This window comes from Zonotrichia albicollis, chromosome 4, assembly GCF_047830755.1.
Source record: "Zonotrichia albicollis isolate bZonAlb1 chromosome 4, bZonAlb1.hap1, whole genome shotgun sequence".
In the NCBI taxonomy this organism is placed as follows: domain Eukaryota; kingdom Metazoa; phylum Chordata; class Aves; order Passeriformes; family Passerellidae; genus Zonotrichia; species Zonotrichia albicollis.
Window position 1 is genome coordinate 53,903,036 of NC_133822.1, and position 20,889 is coordinate 53,923,924.

The window sequence follows — 20,889 nt, forward strand, 5'->3', positions numbered from 1 at the left end:
CACATGTTGCAGAGTTCCAATAATGAGGCCATTAGAAATACAGCAATTTTTCTTCCTGGGTGCATTTTACCAATCTTTCTTCTAGTAAATGAGCAACAAAGCCTCATCATCGTTTTCTATATAAAATGAGGACAGTTCTAGAAAAAAAAATCAAGCACTTGTAGAGTAGAACTTTTATTTTGCTAAAAAACTGATTTAAACTTCTTTAAAAGCTGTACTGTCCACGACAACCAGATCACATTTATAAAGATGGTTGCTGTATTTATCATGCGCATGTAGGGCGCTTTACCATGCACGGAATCTGTGCGCTTGCCTCGAAATGGAGATACAGTCCTAAAAACGTTACGAATACGTCATTACGTCTGTTGCTACACTAGCAAAACCCACAACAAACAGGTCACCTTGACCTCTGTCATGTACTCTGTAATTTCACAGAACTGCTGACACCCCAAGAATGGGATTGACTGAGAAAGGTGCCAGACATTCCCATTCCCATTGGAAAAAGAGTGTGCCCTGCGTTCCCCGCAGTAGTGCTTATTTACATATGGCCGTGACTGCGCCGGGAAGGCGAGCGATGCAGCCTTCTGATTTAACCCGGCAGGTTGTCGAAGCCTCTGTAAATTGCCCGTGGTGCAGTCAGACTTTCGGAGGACCAAAACGCGGTGGACTGGCGCTCCTGCGGGGACTGCAGCACCCCGAGCCGCGCTCCGCAGCCCGGGTGAAGGCGGGCGCCGCGCACCGGCAGGAGCGCAGGGCAGGAGCCGCTCCCACCCCAGAACGCCGCACGCTGAGCTCGGGGGTCATTGCAATCGCCGCAGCCGCGGAAGCAGGTGCGCCGCCGCCCCTGTGCGCCCCGGGCTGCGCGGAAGGCGCCGCAGCTCGTCCCGCCCGCTCCCGCTGCCGCTCCCGCCCCGCCGCGCCGCGCTGCGGGGGGCGCCCGACGTGCCGCGCCGGATGGGGGCGGGGGATCACTGCAGCGATGGAAAATTTTCGGCTCCTGCATCTCCTGGGCGTGCCCTCGCCGCTCCCCGCCCCTTCCCGGCTTCCACTCCCGCCCCCCATCCCGGCGTCGGCGGGGGCGGTCGAGAATCTTCGGCGGCGGTGGGGTGCCGCCGCTCGGCGCCTTCACGCCCGCTTCCCCCTGCTTCCCGCCCGCCTGCCTCGGCGACAGTCGCGGGACAGAGTCGCCGTCCCCCCGCCCGTCCCAGCCCTGGGGAGGCTCGTGTCCCCGTCAGAGCCGCGGGCACTGCAGGGGGCCCAGGAGCGGGGATGGTGGCGAGGGATTCGCGGTCCCTCGAGGGTGTGAACTGCTCTCGTGTCCCGGCGGCCGCTGCTGCCCCGGCACAGCAGACAGGCAGCCGGCCCTCGCACCCTCCACGGGCTCTCGATGCTGCAGAAGAAGGGAGCGAGGGCAATAACGCAGGGGGTCAAGCGACTCGGTGGCAGGGCATCCTCCACACTCGAGGCTGGCAGCCCCAGCCTGGCGTGGGAGTGCACTGGTGCTACGAGGACAGGAGCCGGGGAGGCTGATTTGCACCCCCCTGTCCCGCCAGAGTCAGCAGCCAAGCGGGCCCCCCCCTACCCCTGTCAAGCCTCCTTCGGAGCCGTGTCCCTGCACCGTGCCTGTGGACAGTAAAACCCCGCCGTCCGCTTCCACAGGGGGCCGAGCAGCAAAGCTCTCCAAATCTTCTGGTAAAGGAAGGAGGATGTTCTGTTTGCCCCTCTCTTCCCTACATGAGGTTTATGGTGAATCACATCACTGGGGGGAGTCTATCATTCCGGTTCACTTCCCGAAGGAAGCGTTCGGGCAGTCTGTCTGTCGGCTGCCCTCGGGCCCCGGGCTCGCACGTGCGCTGCTGCGGGTGTTAAAAATAGCGAGTGACTGCACCAGGCAGCTATGGTGGGTCCGCGGCACCTCGGCCCGCGCCGGGGGCAGCCTCGGGGTGGAAGAGGGAGGCAGATCCCGGGTGAACCGGTGGCCAGCGGGTGCTGCAGTCACGCTGCGGATGCTGCACTGGGCCGGTGGAAGCGCCTCTCAGAGCGCGTCTGACAAGCACCGCAGCGTCCTGTCTAAACCAGTGCCCCAGTGTAAACACTGGAGAGCTGCTCGGCTCATGTGCCAGCGGCCGCGCTCCCGACCCCCGCCGGTGCCCGGCTCCCAGCCCTCGGCTGGGGACGCCCCCGCCTGCTGTGCCCCCGGCCCCGGCCCGGGCGGCGGCAGGGGGTCACTGGAGCAGGGCGGGGGGCGGCACGGCAGAGGGCGGGCGGGCGGGCGGGCGGGCGAGCGCCGCGCCCCTGCCGTGACACGCCCACATTCCTGCCTGAAGAGCCGCGGCGCCCCGAGGGGGCCGTCAGAGCGGGAGGGACGCCGGAGCGATACAGACGCGAAATTTTCTTTCCTTTTGATACCTCTGACTTTTTTACGCGATTTTTTTTTCTACCTTTATTTACCTAGGGGTTTGTTTTCGCTGACATTTCATAGTTAAGGGCTCTTTTTTTCCCTTGCGAGAAGTAGCAGCGCAGACAGGAGAATCTCGTTATTCCGAGGCTTCGGGAGAAACCCTCGCTTTCAAGCTCGTGCGTAGAAGGTACGGCAGGGGCTGGCTATTACCGGGCCGCCAAGAAGAACGGGGTGACTTTTCGGACGGAGCGCGGCTCGTCCTTCGCGTCTTTGTGCGGTGGCAGCGCCCCGGCTTGTCGCCAAGACCCTGCCGGGCTCCGCCGAGACGCGCGTAGGGATGCGCCGCCGCCGCATCCCGGAAAGGCGGCAAACCCGCAGAGCGACTGCGGCGCGACGCGGTGCCGCGACCGGTTTGCGTTTTCCCGTTGGAAACGCCGGGTCGCGCCGTGTCGCCGGCGGGGGGGCGGGAGGTAAACACAGGGAGGGATAGCCGCGGGGCGGGAGGCTCCGGCAGCCGATGTGACAATCGCGCATCGGTGTTGCATCAGTCTGCTCTCCGCTATCGGGGCGGGGAGGCGGAGGGGGAGGGGGGGGAGTGCGGCGTGGCGGTGCCGCTGTCTCGGTGCGGTGCCGCTGTCTCGGTGCGGTGCCGGCGGCGTTTCGGGCCGTGCCGGTGTTGGTGTTGGTGCCGGTGTGGGCCGCGCGCCCCCGCCCCGCGCGGGGCTCACCTTTGTCCCCGCGCCCCCCGCCCCGCGCGCCTGGTACTTTTCCATTCGGCGGCGGCGGCGGGCGGGGGCCGCGGGGCCACGTGACGGGCTCGCGCCCGCTGCGGCACTGACGTCGCCTCCCGCCCCCAGGCAGGCGCGGCGCGTCCCGCCGGCAAGGACAAAAGAGCGGCCGAGCCCCCGACCCCCGCCCGCCAGCATGAGCAGCGCCGAGATGGGCAAGTTCAACATCTCGCCCGACGAGGACAGCAGCAGCTACAGCTCCAACAGCAACGACTTCAGCTACCCCTACCCCACCAAGCCGGCTGCCATGAAGAGGTGAGGGGGCTCCCGCGGCGGGCGGCGCCTGCCGGGGGTCCGGCGGTGCCGAGCGTCTGTCGGCAAATCCGTACGGAAACACGGGAATCGCTGCGGCCGGGGACGGGCGCAACGCCCCGCGCGCTGACACCGTCGCAGGTGGGGTGGTTCTTTCAGGGTCATTCCGTCGGTTTTTCCTTTTCCCTTCGAAATGGATCGGAAATGCCGATCGGGAAGTGAATGTGCAAGGTTCCCGTAAGAGTCACTAATGATGTAACGTTGTTTTGCAGCCACTATGCGGATATTGATCCGGAAAACCAAAATTTCTTGCTCGATTCCAATCTTGGAAAGAAGAAATATGAAACTCAGTATGTAAGTACCCAGCAATGACGTTCCAAATAAACAAACAAAAATGTACTGCCAATTTTATGTTTAATTCTGGGATGACTAATAACTCTCTATTAACTATTACCTATCCATCTTTCCTCAGCATCCGGGTACTACTTCCTTTGGAATGTCAGTATTTAATCTGAGCAATGCTATTGTGGGTAGTGGCATCCTTGGTCTTTCTTTTGCCATGGCTAACACTGGAATTGCTCTTTTTGTGTAAGTATCTTTTGATTCATCAAAAAACCCATCTTTCTGGTGTGTAATTCATATTCATATTCAATGGAAAAATACATGGTGTAAGGATATGACCCCATAGAAAAATGCCCCAGTCATTTTCATAGGTGCAGAATTGCACTTTAGGCTTGTTTTGAATTTAAGGATTGTGATACATTCAGAAGAACCTGCAAAAATTAAACCGATTCATTGCAAGTTCTCCAACCCTCAAAAACATTTTACAGTGAATTTTACTTGACTTAGATGTAGTTTCTCCATTAATAACTGGTAGGCTTCCCCCAAAACTTTTATTGTCCAAGTTCCAATCAGGGATGTGGTCTCGCTCTCCTCAGCTGACATCACTGTGCCTACAGAGTTACAATGTACTGAACCAATAAAGAAGTCTGTTTTATTGCTGGGCTCTCACTCTCTTCAGGGGCATGGTTTCAGTTACACCTATAAAAATTTCTGTCTGCCTGCAAGGGAGGGGTGTGGAATAACCAGCCTGTCTTTATTGGCCTGTCTACATTGGCGAAAGCTTTGAGGTGTAGGGCAGAGCTACAGAAATGTAATTGGAAATGACATGAGGATCCAGTTATGTACAGTGCTTTTAAATATCTTGGGAAGTACATTTTTCATGTATTGGAGGCAGTTCAGCTCAGAAAACATGTATTATCAGTGACTTGACTGTAAATGAGTATCCATGGGTATGTTTAAAGGAGCTTTGTGTTTTTATCCTGGAAATAGATGAATGTGCTGAATGTTCAAGAACATGTGAAGAGCAATGTTTAGTTCAAAATTTCCCTGACTCTGCTGCCAGATTTCCAGAAAGTAGGTCAGATTTACTTCCAGATGTTTCACAGTGTATGGGGTGGTACTCAAGTTTCCTGAGGAAACTACCTATGTGTGAATTTCGGACCTAAAGGATTTTGAACACAGGGTGATTTGTTAATCTTTTAGAAAGATTTTCACTAGCTTAGGTGATGCTAAACTGAGCTAATGACTTAGCTGGAATCTAGAATAGTTATTCATGCTCTAAAGATGTTCTGCAGCACGTGAAAGCTAATCAATATAATGCTCATTAGAATGTCTCTGAGGAGAGGAAAAAAGAGCATTTAAGGTTAGCTATTTGAACAGACTTCGAGGGTCCTCTTTTCTGAGGAAAAAAATGTTTCAAACCGTCAATCTACCAATTGGATGCTGAGGCAATTTAGTTGCTTTTTATTTCCAGATGCTGGATTCAGATCTTGTTTGCATTAGTGCTGTTTCAAAGACAAACTAGCTTGTTACCTTTCCAAACTTGTAGATTGTACAGTTCTGAGGCAGGAAAGCAGTTAATCACAGATGATACTGAGGATTTATTATGACAGTGAGGGCATTACAGGCAGCCCTTAATAACTAGGTTACAGAATCAGATCCAGATGCAGTTGATTAGGGCAGTAAGTTCTTCGAAGACTGTGGAGGCACTTGTGTAAGTGCTGTGACTTGTCACTTGTGTCAGCACTAAATAAATGAATAGAATGGTCTGGAAGCCAGAAACAGAGAGCTTGAAGATGAGTTTGCTGACTGATCTTGTCTGCACTGTAGAGGCAGCGATTCCATGTTAGGACTGAGGCCCAGGGTCTGTGCCGTTTTAAAGTAGTGTAACCCTGGCACATCTCACCTGAGCTGTTTCTACACGATGGCTGAGTCAAATCCTAGTTAATCTCTACCTGTCAGAAATAGAGAGGTTTATTTGTGTGCATGTGTTAGTGTTAGTGAATTGGCACAGTAACGTAAGTTTCCTACGCAGATCTGTGAAGCTTCTCAGATCTTTTTGTTTCCAGTTCTTTGTGCTGCATTTGCTAACTTTACCAGCACTAAAAAGGACACAAAAGGAAAGGTATTCTGGGAAGCAAAGTTTGCCCTTTTTAAGCCATTTTTTGATAAACTGATTCTCAGGTTTCCTATTAAGCAAAATGCTTGTATTGGTATAAGAAAGACCGGGGTTTTTTATTTAATGCCTTGTAATTTTCCACTGTGTTCTCCAGCAGCCGAGAAGTCCCCCCTAGCGTGCCACTCCAGGAAGTGCATTTGTTGTGGGAGAGATTTGTTGTTGGGAGACCCGAATTTTAGGTGATGCAAATGTGCTTCTGGAAATAATATGCATTGCCTGTAAAAGCTGTGGGGAAGATAAACAAGCCACTAGCGATTCCCATGTAAGCACATCTGAAGAGTTAATTTTTGAGGAAAGAATTTTTTTAAATGACAATAGATGCGTATTTCCATTTGAAAACATAGCTCTCAATGAGTCTGAATTTTCAGTCAATTCTTTTAAGGCTTTTGCAGTTTCATCCTTGCATAAAAAAAGAACATAACACAGGTTTAAGCTGAAAAGCTGATTTTTTTTAAAACCAAGAGATAATCTTCACTTCAGCTGTAGTTAGCCTCAGTGTTGAACAGGGGCAGGAAGACGGAAAAATACAGTTTCTTACAAGGGTGAAAACCTTCCCCTCCACCTGCACGCATTCCCATTGATACTTTGTTAAGTTATTTATTACCAAATGTAGCCAATTATAGTAGCCTGACTCTCGGTGGTGGTTATGCTACTTTAGACTGAATAGAATCGTTGTTCAAGCCTACAGTAGAATTTCTTTGTGTGCTTCTGTAATGCAATTTAGTATAAAATCCTTTCTACACACGGCATTAATTGGGTTTTCAGAACACTTTTAGCTGACCTTAGAATCCTTCCCCATATAATATCCTAATATGGATAATGTTTATATTTGATACATTTTTATTTAATAGGGTTACATTAAGTCTTTATGGTTATTACAAATTTGTGTGTTTTTCTCTCCCCAGGATTCTCCTGCTGTTTGTCTCAATATTTTCTTTGTATTCAGTGCATCTTCTTTTGAAGACTGCCAATGAAGGAGGTACGGCAAATTACTCTTACAAATGCGTAGTACTTGTTTCTTATGGTATTTTCTTGAAATACACCCCTCCAATGGGATATCGTACTTTCTTTTAGGATCTTTATTATATGAACAGTTGGGAATGAAGGCTTTTGGTATGGCTGGAAAACTTGCTGCTTCTGGATCAATTACAATGCAGAACATTGGAGGTGAGGACAAGATCTTAAAATATCTGTACTGTCAATAGTAATTGTTCCCTGCTTATTCTTGGAGACTTATTTGTCACACAACATGTGTTCATTAACTACTTGGGTTCAAGTGAAGTTATGAAACATGTTATGTGATTCTTGCATCGTGTGGCATATTCTATATTTGTAATGATCTATGATGTTATTCACCTACAGCTATGTCAAGCTACCTCTTCATAGTGAAATATGAGTTACCATTGGTCATCAAGACATTTATGAACATCGAAGAGACCACAGGGTAGGTGTTAGAACTCCTCATCAGAGAAACTATTAGGAGAAACAAATACGGAGACTGTATATACTTTTATATGAAGACCACGTTCGGTACACCATAGGGTAGCTTCTTATTCAGACAGATACAGTAAGTTTTCCCTTCCCCTGAGTGCTTCACTTCATTTAGATCCAGCCTGACCTGGGGAAAGGGTAGAAAAATACAGGTATTGCATCCTATTGCAGAAAGCTGTTCTGTAAAGAACATCAGGTAAGTGTTAATGTATGTACCAGTCAGTATATACACTTGATGAGGAAAGGTAAATGTGATTGTGGTTGTTTTTTTGTTGTTGTTGTTTTGTTGGGTTTTTTAAATTTATTTTCTTAATGCATTCAAAATTGTTTGGTCTGATTAATTTAGTTTTCTAATATAAATACTGTGGCAAGTGATTAAATGTAAGACTTAAGGTGCAGTTATGGAAGGAATGTCTTAAGGAACAGTTCTCAAAAAGATTCAGAGACTAAATATTGACCTAAACCAGAGTTTATATACTCAAGACTAGAGTGGTAGATGCCTTGCCATCTAACCCTGGAGACACCTTGACTCCAGAGTGGCTTTCCTGCTTGGCTTCAAAAAGAGGATGCATTTTATCTAACCCTGTTTTGAGTTCACCATTACAATGGTCCTAGTGCAATCAGGGCAGAAGGGTGATCCTCTGTAGTGATCAGTTTGGTGCACCTGGCTTAGACACATTTTGTGTGTCTCCAAAGAACAGGTGATCATATCACTCTGTATTGAGAGGGTGTGTAAAAACAAGATGCCTGAGTTCAGATGGATAGAGTTAAGTGCTATAAATCTCACTCTTCAGAGTTGTACTTCTGTGCCTTGTCCTGAAGTGTCCCAGTCTTGAGAGGGCTGAGCAGCTCAAGACTCCAACTTACACCTAAGCCTGAGTTCAGAAGGTAGGCATTTTTCTGCCGTGTTCCCCAAGGGGTTCAAGCCATTTGGTGGTGTTCATTCAGCTTGCTGATCAATACTGTCATAATAACAGTGCTAGCCATATTTTTTTTCCTTTCTTTTAATTTTTTTTAATGTACTCAAATACTGCACCTACCCTATTTACTTAGTAGTGTTATGTTTACAAACTCTTTGCTGGGAAGTTTAATTTCTCTCCTTTGGCTGAATTCAAGTCCGTATTTTTCGATTCTTAAGAGAGCCCCTGGAGTAGCCAGTATTTAGAAGGGGGCTCGGAGGCAAATATTTTTTAACTGTCCCATCTTCAGTAAAGAATTCAAAACTGGTTGCAATTCAAGAGGGAAAGTTAAAGTCTGTGAATCTCTCTGGATACAGCTGCTGCTCTGCAAATCTGGCAGAGAAAATTAAGAAATTGACATCTCTGTCTTAAATGCTTTCTTGTTGGCTGGCACTAGATACACTGATTTAAAGTAAATATTTTCTCAGTGCTCTGGCAATCGTGAACCCCATTTAACTGACTCTCTCCATGCATTGCTTAGGGGAGTCTGGGTGGCTACCATTGGCATGGATTCCACTCTGGCAGCCTGGGGCCCGAAATGTAAGCACTTACCTGTTTGAGTGTCCCAAAATAATGTTTACTGTAAAAAAACTTCTGGACTTCTGAGACAATATTGTAAATACTAGCTCCATTATTAAAATTTGTTTAGCAACTTCTAAAGTACTTGGCTATATTTTAAAACTGCACAATCCCATTCTTTACTCTTCAGGACGGAAAAACTTTGAAGTCCTTGATCTGAAAGTCCTGATGGCCTCTCTATGGTATGCACAATAGCAGTGCATGTTCTTGTGATTGTATCAACTGCAAGAAATTTCTTTGTTGTGATTTCTTTTAAATTTGCCAAAAGTCTACTATGTTTAAAAAAAAAGACAACAAAAGGTGTATGGTGTCAATGTCCTATACATCTAAAGTTTTTAAAATACTCCTTTTTTAATCTAGTTATCCCAGGTAACCATCTGAGGAAAGAGATGACTACATCATTTTTGCATTTATTATGTAAATCCAGAGCAAGTCTGTTAATTATTCCATATTTCCATTACCATATAAAAGGCTATAATTCAGCAACTGAGTTTGCATATACAAATTTCAAATTAAATTTTTTACCTAAATAGCATACAGTACATTTTAAAATAAATACTGTTAAATTATATCATAATAGGATGTAAAGTATTAATACTTGGGAATAAATGTGTAACTTAGTGTTACTTTAATTGCTTAAAGCATATAAGATGGTCCTGTAGGACTTCGTTTTTATGTGTTTCAAAAAAGATGTTAATCTTCGAATGCTCAAAAATGTTTTGTGGAAAACATTTTTCTGCTTCTTAAAGAGAAAATGGCAGAAATATTCTGAAGGAAAAAGCCCCTGAAGTTCTTACCATGTTTTCCCTACTGAAAGGGACGAAATGTGCCTCCAAGAGACTCCCAGTGCTGGTTGGAGTTTTCTCAGCCAGTGGGCTTGAGCTATTGCCTTACCTTCAGCCCTCACCTGTTTTTCTTTAATTCCCACAGGGCACCCAACAGAATTTTATTTCCATTAAAAATGGAAATCCTGCCGGGGCCCTGCAGTATTCTAACACATCTGGAGAGTTGGGAACCAGCACTTAAGAAAATTATATTTTTTCTGTGATTGATTGATCCCACTTGACTTTTTTCTAACCAAGCATTTACTTTTCTGTCTTCTGACTTCCAGATGTTATTATTTTTATAAAAGGACACTAAAGGAAAGGCACAATGCAGGTTTGGGGTGAGATAAGAAGCTATTGTAGGGTGTTAGGTCCATATAGGAAATTAAATGCTGTCATTTGTGACATCAGGTAGTGCATTTTTTTAAGGAGCCATATGTTGTAGAAAATAAGAGGGAAGACTAAACGGCAAATGCAATTTTTAAATACTTGATTACTTACAAATATTACCTTCTTTTCTACAGAGAATGGTATCTCAATGGTGACTATTTAGTGCTGCTGGTGTCTGTCATTCTCATTCTTCCCCTGTCCCTGCTGAAAAATCTAGGTAAGTAGTAGAGAGCATTTAAAATAAAAACCCATTGGAAGAACTGTGGTGAAATGTGTTGATGCAATGTTTGAGTCTTGAAATGCTGTGTGAATTAATAGCTGTCTCCAAACTTGTGACTTGGGACTAATTAGCCTTTAGGTAATTGTTGTCAATCTCCTTGAAGAAAGGAAAAAAGAAACCAAGACAAGTATACGAAATTACAGATGTGTTTGTGGAAGATGAAAAGACAGAAGATAGGATGTCTTCAGAACGAAGCTCAACAAAACTTAACTTTATTTTTTAACTTGATTTTAACTGAACAACGAAACTTAACTTTATTTCTGTTCTTATCACAAAACTTGACCTATTTTGGTCAATGGTGAAATAGTACAATATTGTTACCAGCTATCCTGTAACAGCCTTCAAAGAGTAGGGCTGCTAACTCTGGGCAGCATCTTCTCATTTTAGATCCTGAGGAGTAACAGAATATTCATGCCAGATGCTTTATCTGAAATAGCTGTAATTCAGTGATATATGTGAATAATTCAGATAACAGGCTGTTTATTCAGAGAATCCTGTAGTGGAACTTCAATAACTGAGAGTCTTAATGTGAATTACTCTCTCAAATTACTATTTTCTAGAAGTAAATCAGCAAAAACAGAAGGAAAAAGGCTAAGTTACCTGATTGTGTGTGCTGTTAAAATTAATCCTATATCATTCTTCGTATACAATAAACAATTCATATGGTTGCTGCTGTGAGATTTTTTAGTTTGCTTCCTTTTCTTGTTAAAAAGTTTAACATTACAGACTCACTGTATGTACAGACCCTAATATGTCTTTCAGAACCTTCAGATCTGGGTTGGTATTAGCAGAAACTCAATGAATAATTAATTTGTTCTGTGTAATGCTAAGGAAATGACAATCTAAAGAAATCACTTGACAGAATATATTTTGCCATTCTGTTTTGACTTGAATGATGTTTCTGTTAATTATATCTTAGATTTTTTTTGTCTTTCTTAATCACAGGGTATTTGGGCTATACCAGCGGATTTTCCTTGCTTTGCATGGTCTTCTTTCTGATTGTTGTAAGTATAATCTTGTAAACTTGTTGTAAACTTTACAGTGCTTGTAAAATTGCATTTCAAAGCGAAATTAAGCAGTTTCTAAAAATTTTCACATCTTGCATTAGTCAAAGTAATAAATACATGGCTTTATTTCTAGGTCATTTGGAAGATGTTTCAGATTCCTTGTCCTGCGGACAGTGTCATCATGAATGTGACATTGCTTAATGCAACAGTGGCACCTTTGGTAGCTGAAAATATAACAAGTGAGGATATGTGCAAGCCAAAATATTTCATCTTCAATTCACAGGTAACTGACAGAAAGAATCAGATACTCTGTGGAGAATAACTGAGAATAATTATGCAGTAGATAAATAAGATAAAACTGGGCAACTGCTTGAAGGAAAAATTAAAATCGGGATGTGTTAAGACTTTCTGTTCCAGTAGACTTGGGCACTCTTTACCTCATGGAGACTGGGTTTTTCCACATGCCAAATACACAGAAATTAGAGGAGCTTGAAGTGCCTGTTCGAGTGGCAAAAAACACATCTCTCATTCTTTAGCGCAGCATTTCTCAAGCTTTCTCAAAAAAGTTAATGAAGCATTTTAATAAGTAGATTGCAGAAGAAAATGAAGAAAATTGTAGAAGTGTGCAAATAGGATGTTTGACTTGTTCCCAGTCACAAATACTTGACTCATGAATGCTCCCAATTACGGTGATGAATCTCCACGTGTAATACACAATAGCAAGTTCAAGATCTAATCACTTTTAAGCCTATGAGTTGCTGAAAATAATTTTGAATGCAAATACATTCACCTCACCATGGAATTCAGTGAAATTTGAGACTATTGGTACCTCTTGATCTGGGTTTAAGAAAATATGAACTTGTGTAAACTTTTTCTGCAGTTTCCATTGTAAAGAATAGCTGGTCTTTATTACCAAATAAGGCCAAAACTGAAGAATCTCCTGATGATTTTGTAAAGTAAATCTCTAATGTCTGTTGAGATACTTAAGAAACTTTTTTTTTTTTTCAGACTGTTTATGCTGTCCCAATCCTAACATTTTCCTTTGTCTGTCATCCTGCAATTCTTCCTATTTATGAAGAACTGAAAGGGTAAGTGTTAGATATAGATCTGTAATTTCACTGAACAAACAAATAGAGTATGAAACAAATAGAGTATGTTCTCACTGCTAACAATGTTACTTTTTCTTACAGCCGAAGCCGTAAAAGAATGATGAATGTGTCCTATGTATCATTTTTTGCCATGTTCCTCATGTATTTGTTGGCTGCTCTCTTTGGATACTTGACATTTTATGGTAAATATTGTCTCTCTGCTTTCCTTGAATGACTTATGTTCTGCAAAATCAGTGTTATTTTAAAAATAGAAGAAGCAAGCAAAAAAAGAATAAGCAAGCATTTACTATGCATTCTAAATATAAACGGTTACTTGGGCTTTTTTTTTAGTAGTTCTGTAAGTGCACACCCTAAAGGAGATCACTAATAGAATTAGGCCCAATACATAGGATTAAAATTGGATTAAGCCAGATTCTGTGCCTCCAAGTCATTCCTGTGTAAAATGGATACATTCTTACAGGAGCTCTTGAGGCTTTCAGTTCATATGGATGATGTAACTGTAAAATTTGCATGGAATCTAGAGCAGAAACACATGTTTAAGAGGTATGTCAACAAAATCTAACTAAAATACTGTTTTCTTTATAGGAAAAGTTGAGCCAGAACTGCTTCACACCTACTCTGCTTATCTGGGTGCTGATGTTCTCCTTCTTATTGTGCGTCTTGCTGTACTTATGGCTGTCACCCTCACTGTACCTGTAGTTATTTTCCCTGTAAGTAATTATTTTTTAAACAACTATACTGCTGCAGTCATTTAGTGATTTGGCAACTCCTGTTTATTAATTGAAAAACTGAAGAGTTTTTCTCTTAACTGAAAAAGGAAATTTATTCTGCTAAACTTGATAAATTTTAGCTATACTGTTAATTCAATAAATATGTAACATTTACTAAACAGTAATACAAATATATTCAGTTATACAGTTTTCCTGGTATGATTATATTGGGGAAATGAAACAGATTGCCCCTCTGTAAAAAAGCTTACACTGTTGTATAATCAGCTTACAGAAGCCAGCATGTTTTTGTACATACCTTGTGGTGGCAATCTGGCCATTTATATGTATATTGTTGAGCAGCATCCCTCGATGGCACAAAATTTCCTGGACTTTTTGTTCAGACCAGATACTTTTCCTTGGTTTTTTCCTCCATATTACTTTTGTCTTTCACCTTCTATTAAAATCTGAAGCATTCAGGAAAGTTATGTTAAAATACTTTCAGAAGGGAGGTCCAATTCAGGTGCCAAATCACTGTCTTCCAAAATGAAGACTAAACTGTCTCTTTTTTTCCCCTGTCTTCCAAAGATCCGCAGTTCCATTACCCAGCTGCTGTGGGCAGGGAAGGAGTTCAGCTGGTGGCGTCACTGTTCCATCACCATTTCTCTCCTGGCATTTACCAACCTGCTCGTTATCTTTGTCCCTACTATTCGAGACATCTTTGGATTCATTGGTAAGCATTTTCTTGTCAGATCAAGCAGTCTTTTGCATTTCAGAAAAAGCAGTTCCAGTCTAATTAGAGTATATTTACCTGTTTATGAGTATTTATTTCCATGCTTTTTCGTTACAGGTGCTTCTGCGGCTGCCATGCTGATCTTTATACTTCCTTCTGCCTTCTATATCAAATTAGTGAAGAAGGAACCAATGAAGTCAGTGCAAAAGATTGGGGTATGTATAGACAAATATGTAACTACTCTAGACAACTATGTAACTAAGAATTTGCTTACTAATTCAAAACCAAAATAATTAAGTATCTTCATGATTTATGAATTTTGAAGTCCTGTTGAAGGTAGTCAGTGAATTAGCATTTAATGTTATCTTGCGTAGTTGCAAGGAGCTACAGGAACTCAAAACCAAGGAACTGGCCATCACAAGATAAGTTCACTTCAGTGACTTCTCTCAGCCCCTGGCCCCAAATCTCAACAGTAGCTGGGTCATTCTGTTGCTGCTAAGAGCCAGATTTCAACAGAATACCCTAAGAACTGTATTTAAAAAACCTTAACATTCTTCAAATATTCTTTTAAGACTTATTTACATAGTTTTCTGCATAAAAGCTCATATCTGCCAGTTGTTTGGGTTATCTTGATTGTTCTTGGTGCTCTTACTAATCGTAGACATACTGACTCATAATGCAATCAGATATACTGAGACAGTCAAGTTAGCACAGAGGCACCGCCTGACTGGTTATCAGCAGCTACATTCACTTCCCTTAGCTGAGGGTGAGGTCTGCTATACTGAAAATAAATGTACTTTCTGATTTGAGAAAGGACCCCAAATATGAGAAAGACACTTAGCTCCTTGTCATTGACTTGATCTCTAGTCTCTTACTTTGTGCTCTGTGAGCAATGGCATTTGTGCTAGTTCATGGGCATGAATTTATAGGTGAATGTTGTGTTTTACCAACAATGTCATAGCAGAATCTGAAATACTTCTTTTATGTTTTCTTTTTCAGGCTTCATTCTTCTTTCTAAGTGGTATACTTGTGATGACTGGGTGTATGACACTGATTATTCTAGACTGGATCCAGAATGTTAAATCTGATGGCCATTAACTGCCCTGGTTTAATCTCTGTAATACACCACTTCAAATGCCAGTGTTCACTCAGATACCTACTGGGAATGAAAACGAGCTATTCAGCTTCCTTTAAAAGGCAGATTCTTTGTTGATGGTTCTTCTGATTGTAGAATATCTGAACTGTGTCTTTAAGAAACTATTCTGCATGATGGAAGTGGATATTGACATCAAACCACGTGAGTGTCTGGCTGAAGGAAGTGACAACTTTATTCCATTCCAGAGAATGGACAGAACTCTCTGTAGACTTCTATCAAGCCATGTTCGGCTTTCGTCATTGTTACTTGGATATTTTGTTATTTTACTTGAATGTGCCTAATGGAACCATTTGATGTGAGAAAGAACTCTTTAATTTACAGCAAAGTGTTTAAATAACCAATGAGAGAGCAAGAGAAAGAGAGAAACACTATTATTTTTTGTACCAAAAATTCTTATGGACCTCAAAAGCACTATTTTGACTTTAAGAAACATTTTTCTAAAAAGAATGAAAAAATAACATAGAAGAGCTTGGAAAAATATTTAATTAGTGTCCTAAATTAAACTTAGTTTGACTTTCTTGATCTCTTAACTCATGTCACCAGTGACAGGACCCAAGGAAAGGGCATGAAGCTGAATCAGGGAAGTTTAGGCTGGATATCAGGAAAAGGTTTTTTTACCCAGAGGGTGGTTGGGCACTGGAACAGGTTCCCCAGGAAAGTGGTCACAGCACCAGCCTGACAGAGTGCAAGAAGTGTTTGGACAACTCTCAGGCACAGGGTGTGATTCTTGGGGTGTCCTGTGCAGGGCCAGGAGCTGGACATGGTGATTCTGATGGGTCCTTTCCCTCAACATAGTTTATGATTCTGTAGAGGCATAGTTAGAAGAAATTTTATTTTTAAAATGCTTCTAATGACCAAAAAAGAAAATAAGCCAATTCAGGTCAAAGTTTTCTGATACTAAGTGCTTCCCGTGAAGCTCCTTTAGAGAAAATAATCCTGAAAATCATTTCAGACTTACATAAGTAACTAGAGTTACCAAAAATGGTGTGGAAATGCAAATTTTCAAACTTTAAAAAAACCCACCCTTTATAAAAGGGTACATTTGAGAGAAGCGTAGGTTATCTAAAATTGTAAAGATGGCATTAACATTTCCCTTCTTGAGGTACTCAGTAGTGCAATTGAGTAAAACAGGGTCTGGGGTTTTTGCTTTTTGGGTTGTTTTTTTTTTCCTGTTATAGGTAGAAACTGAATGGCACTGGAACGTATGATGCCATTAATACAAAATTTCCTCCTCAAGTTGCTTTTATTATTAAGGTCCATTGTCAGTTGTAACAATGTTTGTTGGGATTTTTTTCTATCCAATCTATCTTGAAACACTCTGTAGGAAAACAAAAAAGTCCTAATGTAGTCTTCTAGTTGTATAATATTTAAAAACTGTACAGTATTTCTCAAATTCCTTATCCATTATTGGATTTTGAATTACTTGATTATTCTGTTTCTGAGTCAAATTCACAAAATAACTGCACCAATATTTCATGCTTGGTACAAACTCTCTTCACATACACAACTGGGATTCCTCTTCCAATTTATACTGTGTAGTAGTATTAAAGATAACCTCATAGACTGGATAGTCATCTCATACTTGTTTGCTTCAGAAATAGACATGTTTCTAGTGAGCCCTATCTGATGAAGCAGGTGCTGTATGGTTGTGATGAGCTATTTTGTTTCTAGTGCATGTTTGCTCTTTCATTCTTGTCCCAGGTTGAAGAGAGGTAGCATTTGTATAACAGTGTACTTGGCTTATAAGAGGTTCTCAAACAGCAATATTGGGTACAAAAGCCTGGATAGAGATTATTAATGAAATAGTCATGGCAATGTGGTCAACTGTCTTCATCTGACACGATGCTTTAAAAATCTCATTTATGAAGTCCCACTCAGTCATCGTGTCAGGGAGACCAAGTAAAGGCCTGTAATCCATTGATTAAACAGTGCCTGAGACTTTTTTGCTCTTGTAGAATTAATCAGAAATAAATCTAAACAGTAGTCACCATTTGGCAGATAATGTCAAGTTCTGCCCAGCCATTTAAAATCTATGGAAAAACAACTGCAGGTATTTTATATTGATACTTCTGCATGACTGTAAGTTCTGGTCACTAAGACTATATTGTAAAACTGTAATGACAAGTTAATTCCTCATGTGTTATTTGTATAATTAATTCAGTGGTACTCAACTGGCAATTAATGATCCTGGAGTCAGCACTGACTAATGCTCTGTAGGTACTTCTCTGCCTCAGGTACTGTACATCCATGGCTAACTATCCCATGTTACCTGATCTCCACAGAAGTGCTGAGCACGTGCCTCCTCAGTACTTTGGCAGCTTTTCTTCTTCCTACACAAATGTGTAAAGGTGGAAGAGGATTAAAATGTTGTCTACCTTTGAGCAATTTGTAGCACATAAGGGATGAAATTCTTCCCTTTAAAAAGAGGAAAGAAAGTGAGAAATATCCTCCTTTCTCACAGCAACCATAGAAGAGGAAGGAGTTGTAAGTGAGAAGTTACTACCAAGTCCTTCTTGGCAACCAGAAGGGAAGAAGATTATTGCAATGACACCTCATAGTGTATTGTACATGTCACTAATTCTCTGAATGTAGCAATTTCCAGATTATACATTATCTGTTATATAATTTGATGACTGACTCTTCACCTGCAACAGTTGAGTTCCACTTGGCTGGGTCGATTTCCAACATGTGATTTTTTTTTTAATTATTGTTTTTTCCAAACCTGTCTGTTTAAAGTTACCTACATTGCAAACCACCTAAAAGAGCAGCTTCAGTATTAAACCACTGTTCTGTCACCTCAGTTAGACATTACTGTCTTCCATGATATTTCAGTCATAAATGTAACATGTTATTTATAAAGCATTAATCCATTAAAACTAAAACTATTTTTCAATATTTATGATAGTCTATGTACATAAATTGTATGTGTGTATATACTGTAAGTATAATGTATATAATGTAGGTTTGGATTTATGTATATATTCCTCTCTCATTACTGATTGTTACAGCATTTCAAGGAGTTGTCCATGTTGTACATCTGTGTAACAGCTGTCAAAGGAAAGAGCCTTTTTCAACAGTGTAATGCTTACAGAGATGAAAGGAGTGTGTTATGCCTAAGTTGTGTAAGAAAACACTAAGACTGTATTTATTAAAAATGTATATGTTGCAATAAACACCGGAATCACTTGGGTCCATAGAAGGCATTGTTGAGGTTCATGTGTACTTTCTCTCTCTGATTCACCATGGATGTTAGGATTCCCTGAATGCAGCAGTTGCCACCTCTGGGATCCACGCGCGTCCCTCCCGCGGTACATCCGTGTACATATGTAAATACCCACCCTCCTGGGAGAGGCCAGCAGCCTAGCTACCACTGCTGGCTAGACTGGTGGCCAGCAGCACAGTTTCAATGAAACATTGTATGTTTGTTTTAACTGAAATAAATAAACAAATAATCCTAAGCAAGGGCGTGATGTTTTTCTTGGGGGAGGCATTTGGAGGATTTTCTTTAGAGATGATGCTAAAAGTGTACCTTTAATTTCATGTGTATTTAACTTACTGAGCACTTTTCAGAAAAGATGGGGAGCAAAATGGTATGCAGCTATATCCAAAACCTATGACACTACAAGGTTTAAGAGAACGAGTCTGGGCATGAGAGATCAAATTCCACAAGGAACTTGCATTAAGTAATTTCTTTTGTGGAAAAGGCATAGCTGGAGACAAGACCCAATGTGTTAGATCTTGTGTAAGTGTAATAAATGACTGAGTCTTCCTAAATTCCTATGCCACTTTCCTTCATTTGAATCTCCAGGAGAAGAATAACTGCTTATATAAAAAGTTACAAAACTGGTATGCCTGGTTTGCTTCCATTTTGGAAACTGGGTACAAACCAATGTAGCATATGTGTTCTTGGTTCTCCATAAATCTGTATCATGTCATATGAATATCTGTCCCAAATATTCAGAATTGGTTGAGAGACACTAGAGGTTTAACTCAGTGTGTCATGTGTTCAGCAAAACACTACAAAATGAATACTTAGGAAGGGTAGTTATATGCTCTGAAATTAGGAAATCCTTAATTAAGGTTGCATTAATTATAAGACTGCATAGCATGTTTTCCTGGAATCCTCACTTAGTAGCTGTTCATTATTTTATTTTTTTAAGATGCTTTCTGTGTGTGCACAGTGTTTGCTCAAATTTCAAAGCCCATCCTGGTGAGGGATAAATGCCTGCATTCCTTTCTAGTCCTCATTTTAGTGTCATGTTTGTGTAACTTGAATTACTCATTTTTACAGTGTTGCAGGCCTTTAAGAAGGTGTTAATCAGTATACTGCTCTTGGGGATCATGGAGAGGAAGTACTGTGGGACCACCATGTACTTGAGTCCACAATTTAATGTCTTCCACTTGCTTATTTTGTATTTCAGCATTTGGTTACATGCATCTGAAGCATAACTTCAAACTAGTTTTTCATGATGATCGTTCTTGGAACAAGAACCCTAAAAATCAAGCTATCCATTAGGAAAGAGTAATCATGTCTGGAAGGGCCCCAGTCTCCTAAGATGTCTGCCCTCACACAGGAACTTCATAGCAGTGCAGAAGCTCTTCCCCTAGAATGCTGCTTGACAAGCTGAACCATTAGGCTCACCTTTACAATCAGGCAATTCCATCAACTTAAATAACATGAGAAGCAGTCTTTTCTACACCTTACTTCTCACAAGAATGGGAACATTGCTTATCTTGTGAGATGAATGAGATGGTGCAATGATTTTTTAAAAAGAAACTGAAATTACATTGGGATGGTGTCTAAAATCCCATGCTTCGAGCCTCTTTGCTTGCCACAAAGTCTTTGCTCCAAAGGAGGGCTAAGTTGTCACTTCAAGTTCATTCACAATGCTGAGCTTTGTGAATGTCTTGGGGTCTGTCTAGGAGGCAGATGGCAACTTTTTTGTAGCTCCTCTGAAATTTGCTTCCTTCTTCCACCCTGGCCTTGCCAAGTCTGTCGTGCCCTAAGGTCGTGCCTAGCCATCTCACCTCCAAGTGTTCATGCAGCAGCTGGATTGTATCAAGTCATGTCCTCAGGTCCCCTGTGGCTTTGCTCATATCCCTGCTTGCAGGGCGTCACAGTTCCCATGTGTGCCCGGGTTTCCTTTCTGGAGACACAGAACAGAGCATGGCCAGTGTGTGCCCAAATTTCAGCTCCAGAAGAAACCAAGATACCATGAGGCAGTCTCCATTCCTTCAAGGAACGTGGACATACCATCCCATTTCCAGGGTAGATGTGCCCAGCAGCAGTTTCTTGGCCTTTCTACTTCCAGTCTCTTAAGTGTGACAATCCAGACCTCACCTGCTTTCGCATGCATTTCCTTCTCTCTTCTTGCACAGCTGCTTTTGGCTGTCATAAAGGGACTCTTGCTCAGCTCTGTCACTTGCTTGCACCTTTGTCCCCGTTTGCCAGCTCCCCTTGAATATCACCTCTTGAAGTTCCTCTTGCAAGCCACCTTCTCATCCCACTACCTTTCTGACTGTGTGCCTGCCCCAGCCCAGAACCAATCCATGCACATTTTCTTTACCCAGCCACAGCTGGCAATATAATACTTTGATTTTCCTAGTCTCTGCCCACCTTGTCTCCTTCTGGCCACCACTGTAACTATAAGCCTTATTTTCATATTCTCTGGCCACCCTGCAGCTCTTCATC

At 42.3% G+C, this 20,889-nt stretch overlaps 1 protein-coding gene across 3 annotated transcripts; it reads left to right on the forward strand.

Moving 5' to 3' along the window:
• The first annotated feature begins 2,338 nt into the window (after positions 1 to 2,338).
• On the forward strand, positions 2,339 to 18,655 carry SLC38A2 (solute carrier family 38 member 2). 3 transcript variants are annotated; one of them, XM_074539821.1, is made up of 16 exons: positions 2,342 to 2,588; positions 3,259 to 3,444; positions 3,714 to 3,795; positions 3,914 to 4,029; positions 6,868 to 6,941; positions 7,037 to 7,129; positions 7,325 to 7,406; positions 10,340 to 10,422; positions 11,431 to 11,489; positions 11,626 to 11,775; positions 12,501 to 12,580; positions 12,683 to 12,783; positions 13,187 to 13,311; positions 13,897 to 14,041; positions 14,159 to 14,256; positions 15,041 to 18,655. In XM_074539821.1, exons 2-16 carry the CDS (start codon positions 3,326 to 3,328, stop codon positions 15,137 to 15,139), a joined length of 1,506 nt encoding a protein of 501 aa, XP_074395922.1. In that variant the 5' UTR covers positions 2,342 to 2,588; positions 3,259 to 3,325; the 3' UTR covers positions 15,140 to 18,655. The 3 variants fall into 3 exon arrangements, with proteins under 3 accessions (XP_074395921.1, XP_074395922.1, XP_074395923.1); XM_074539820.1 differs by having other exon boundaries at positions 2,339 to 2,588; positions 13,897 to 14,256; XM_074539822.1 differs by lacking the exons at positions 2,342 to 2,588; positions 3,259 to 3,444; positions 3,714 to 3,795; positions 3,914 to 4,029 and adding an exon at positions 4,111 to 6,224.
• The last annotated feature ends 2,234 nt before the right edge of the window (positions 18,656 to 20,889 follow it).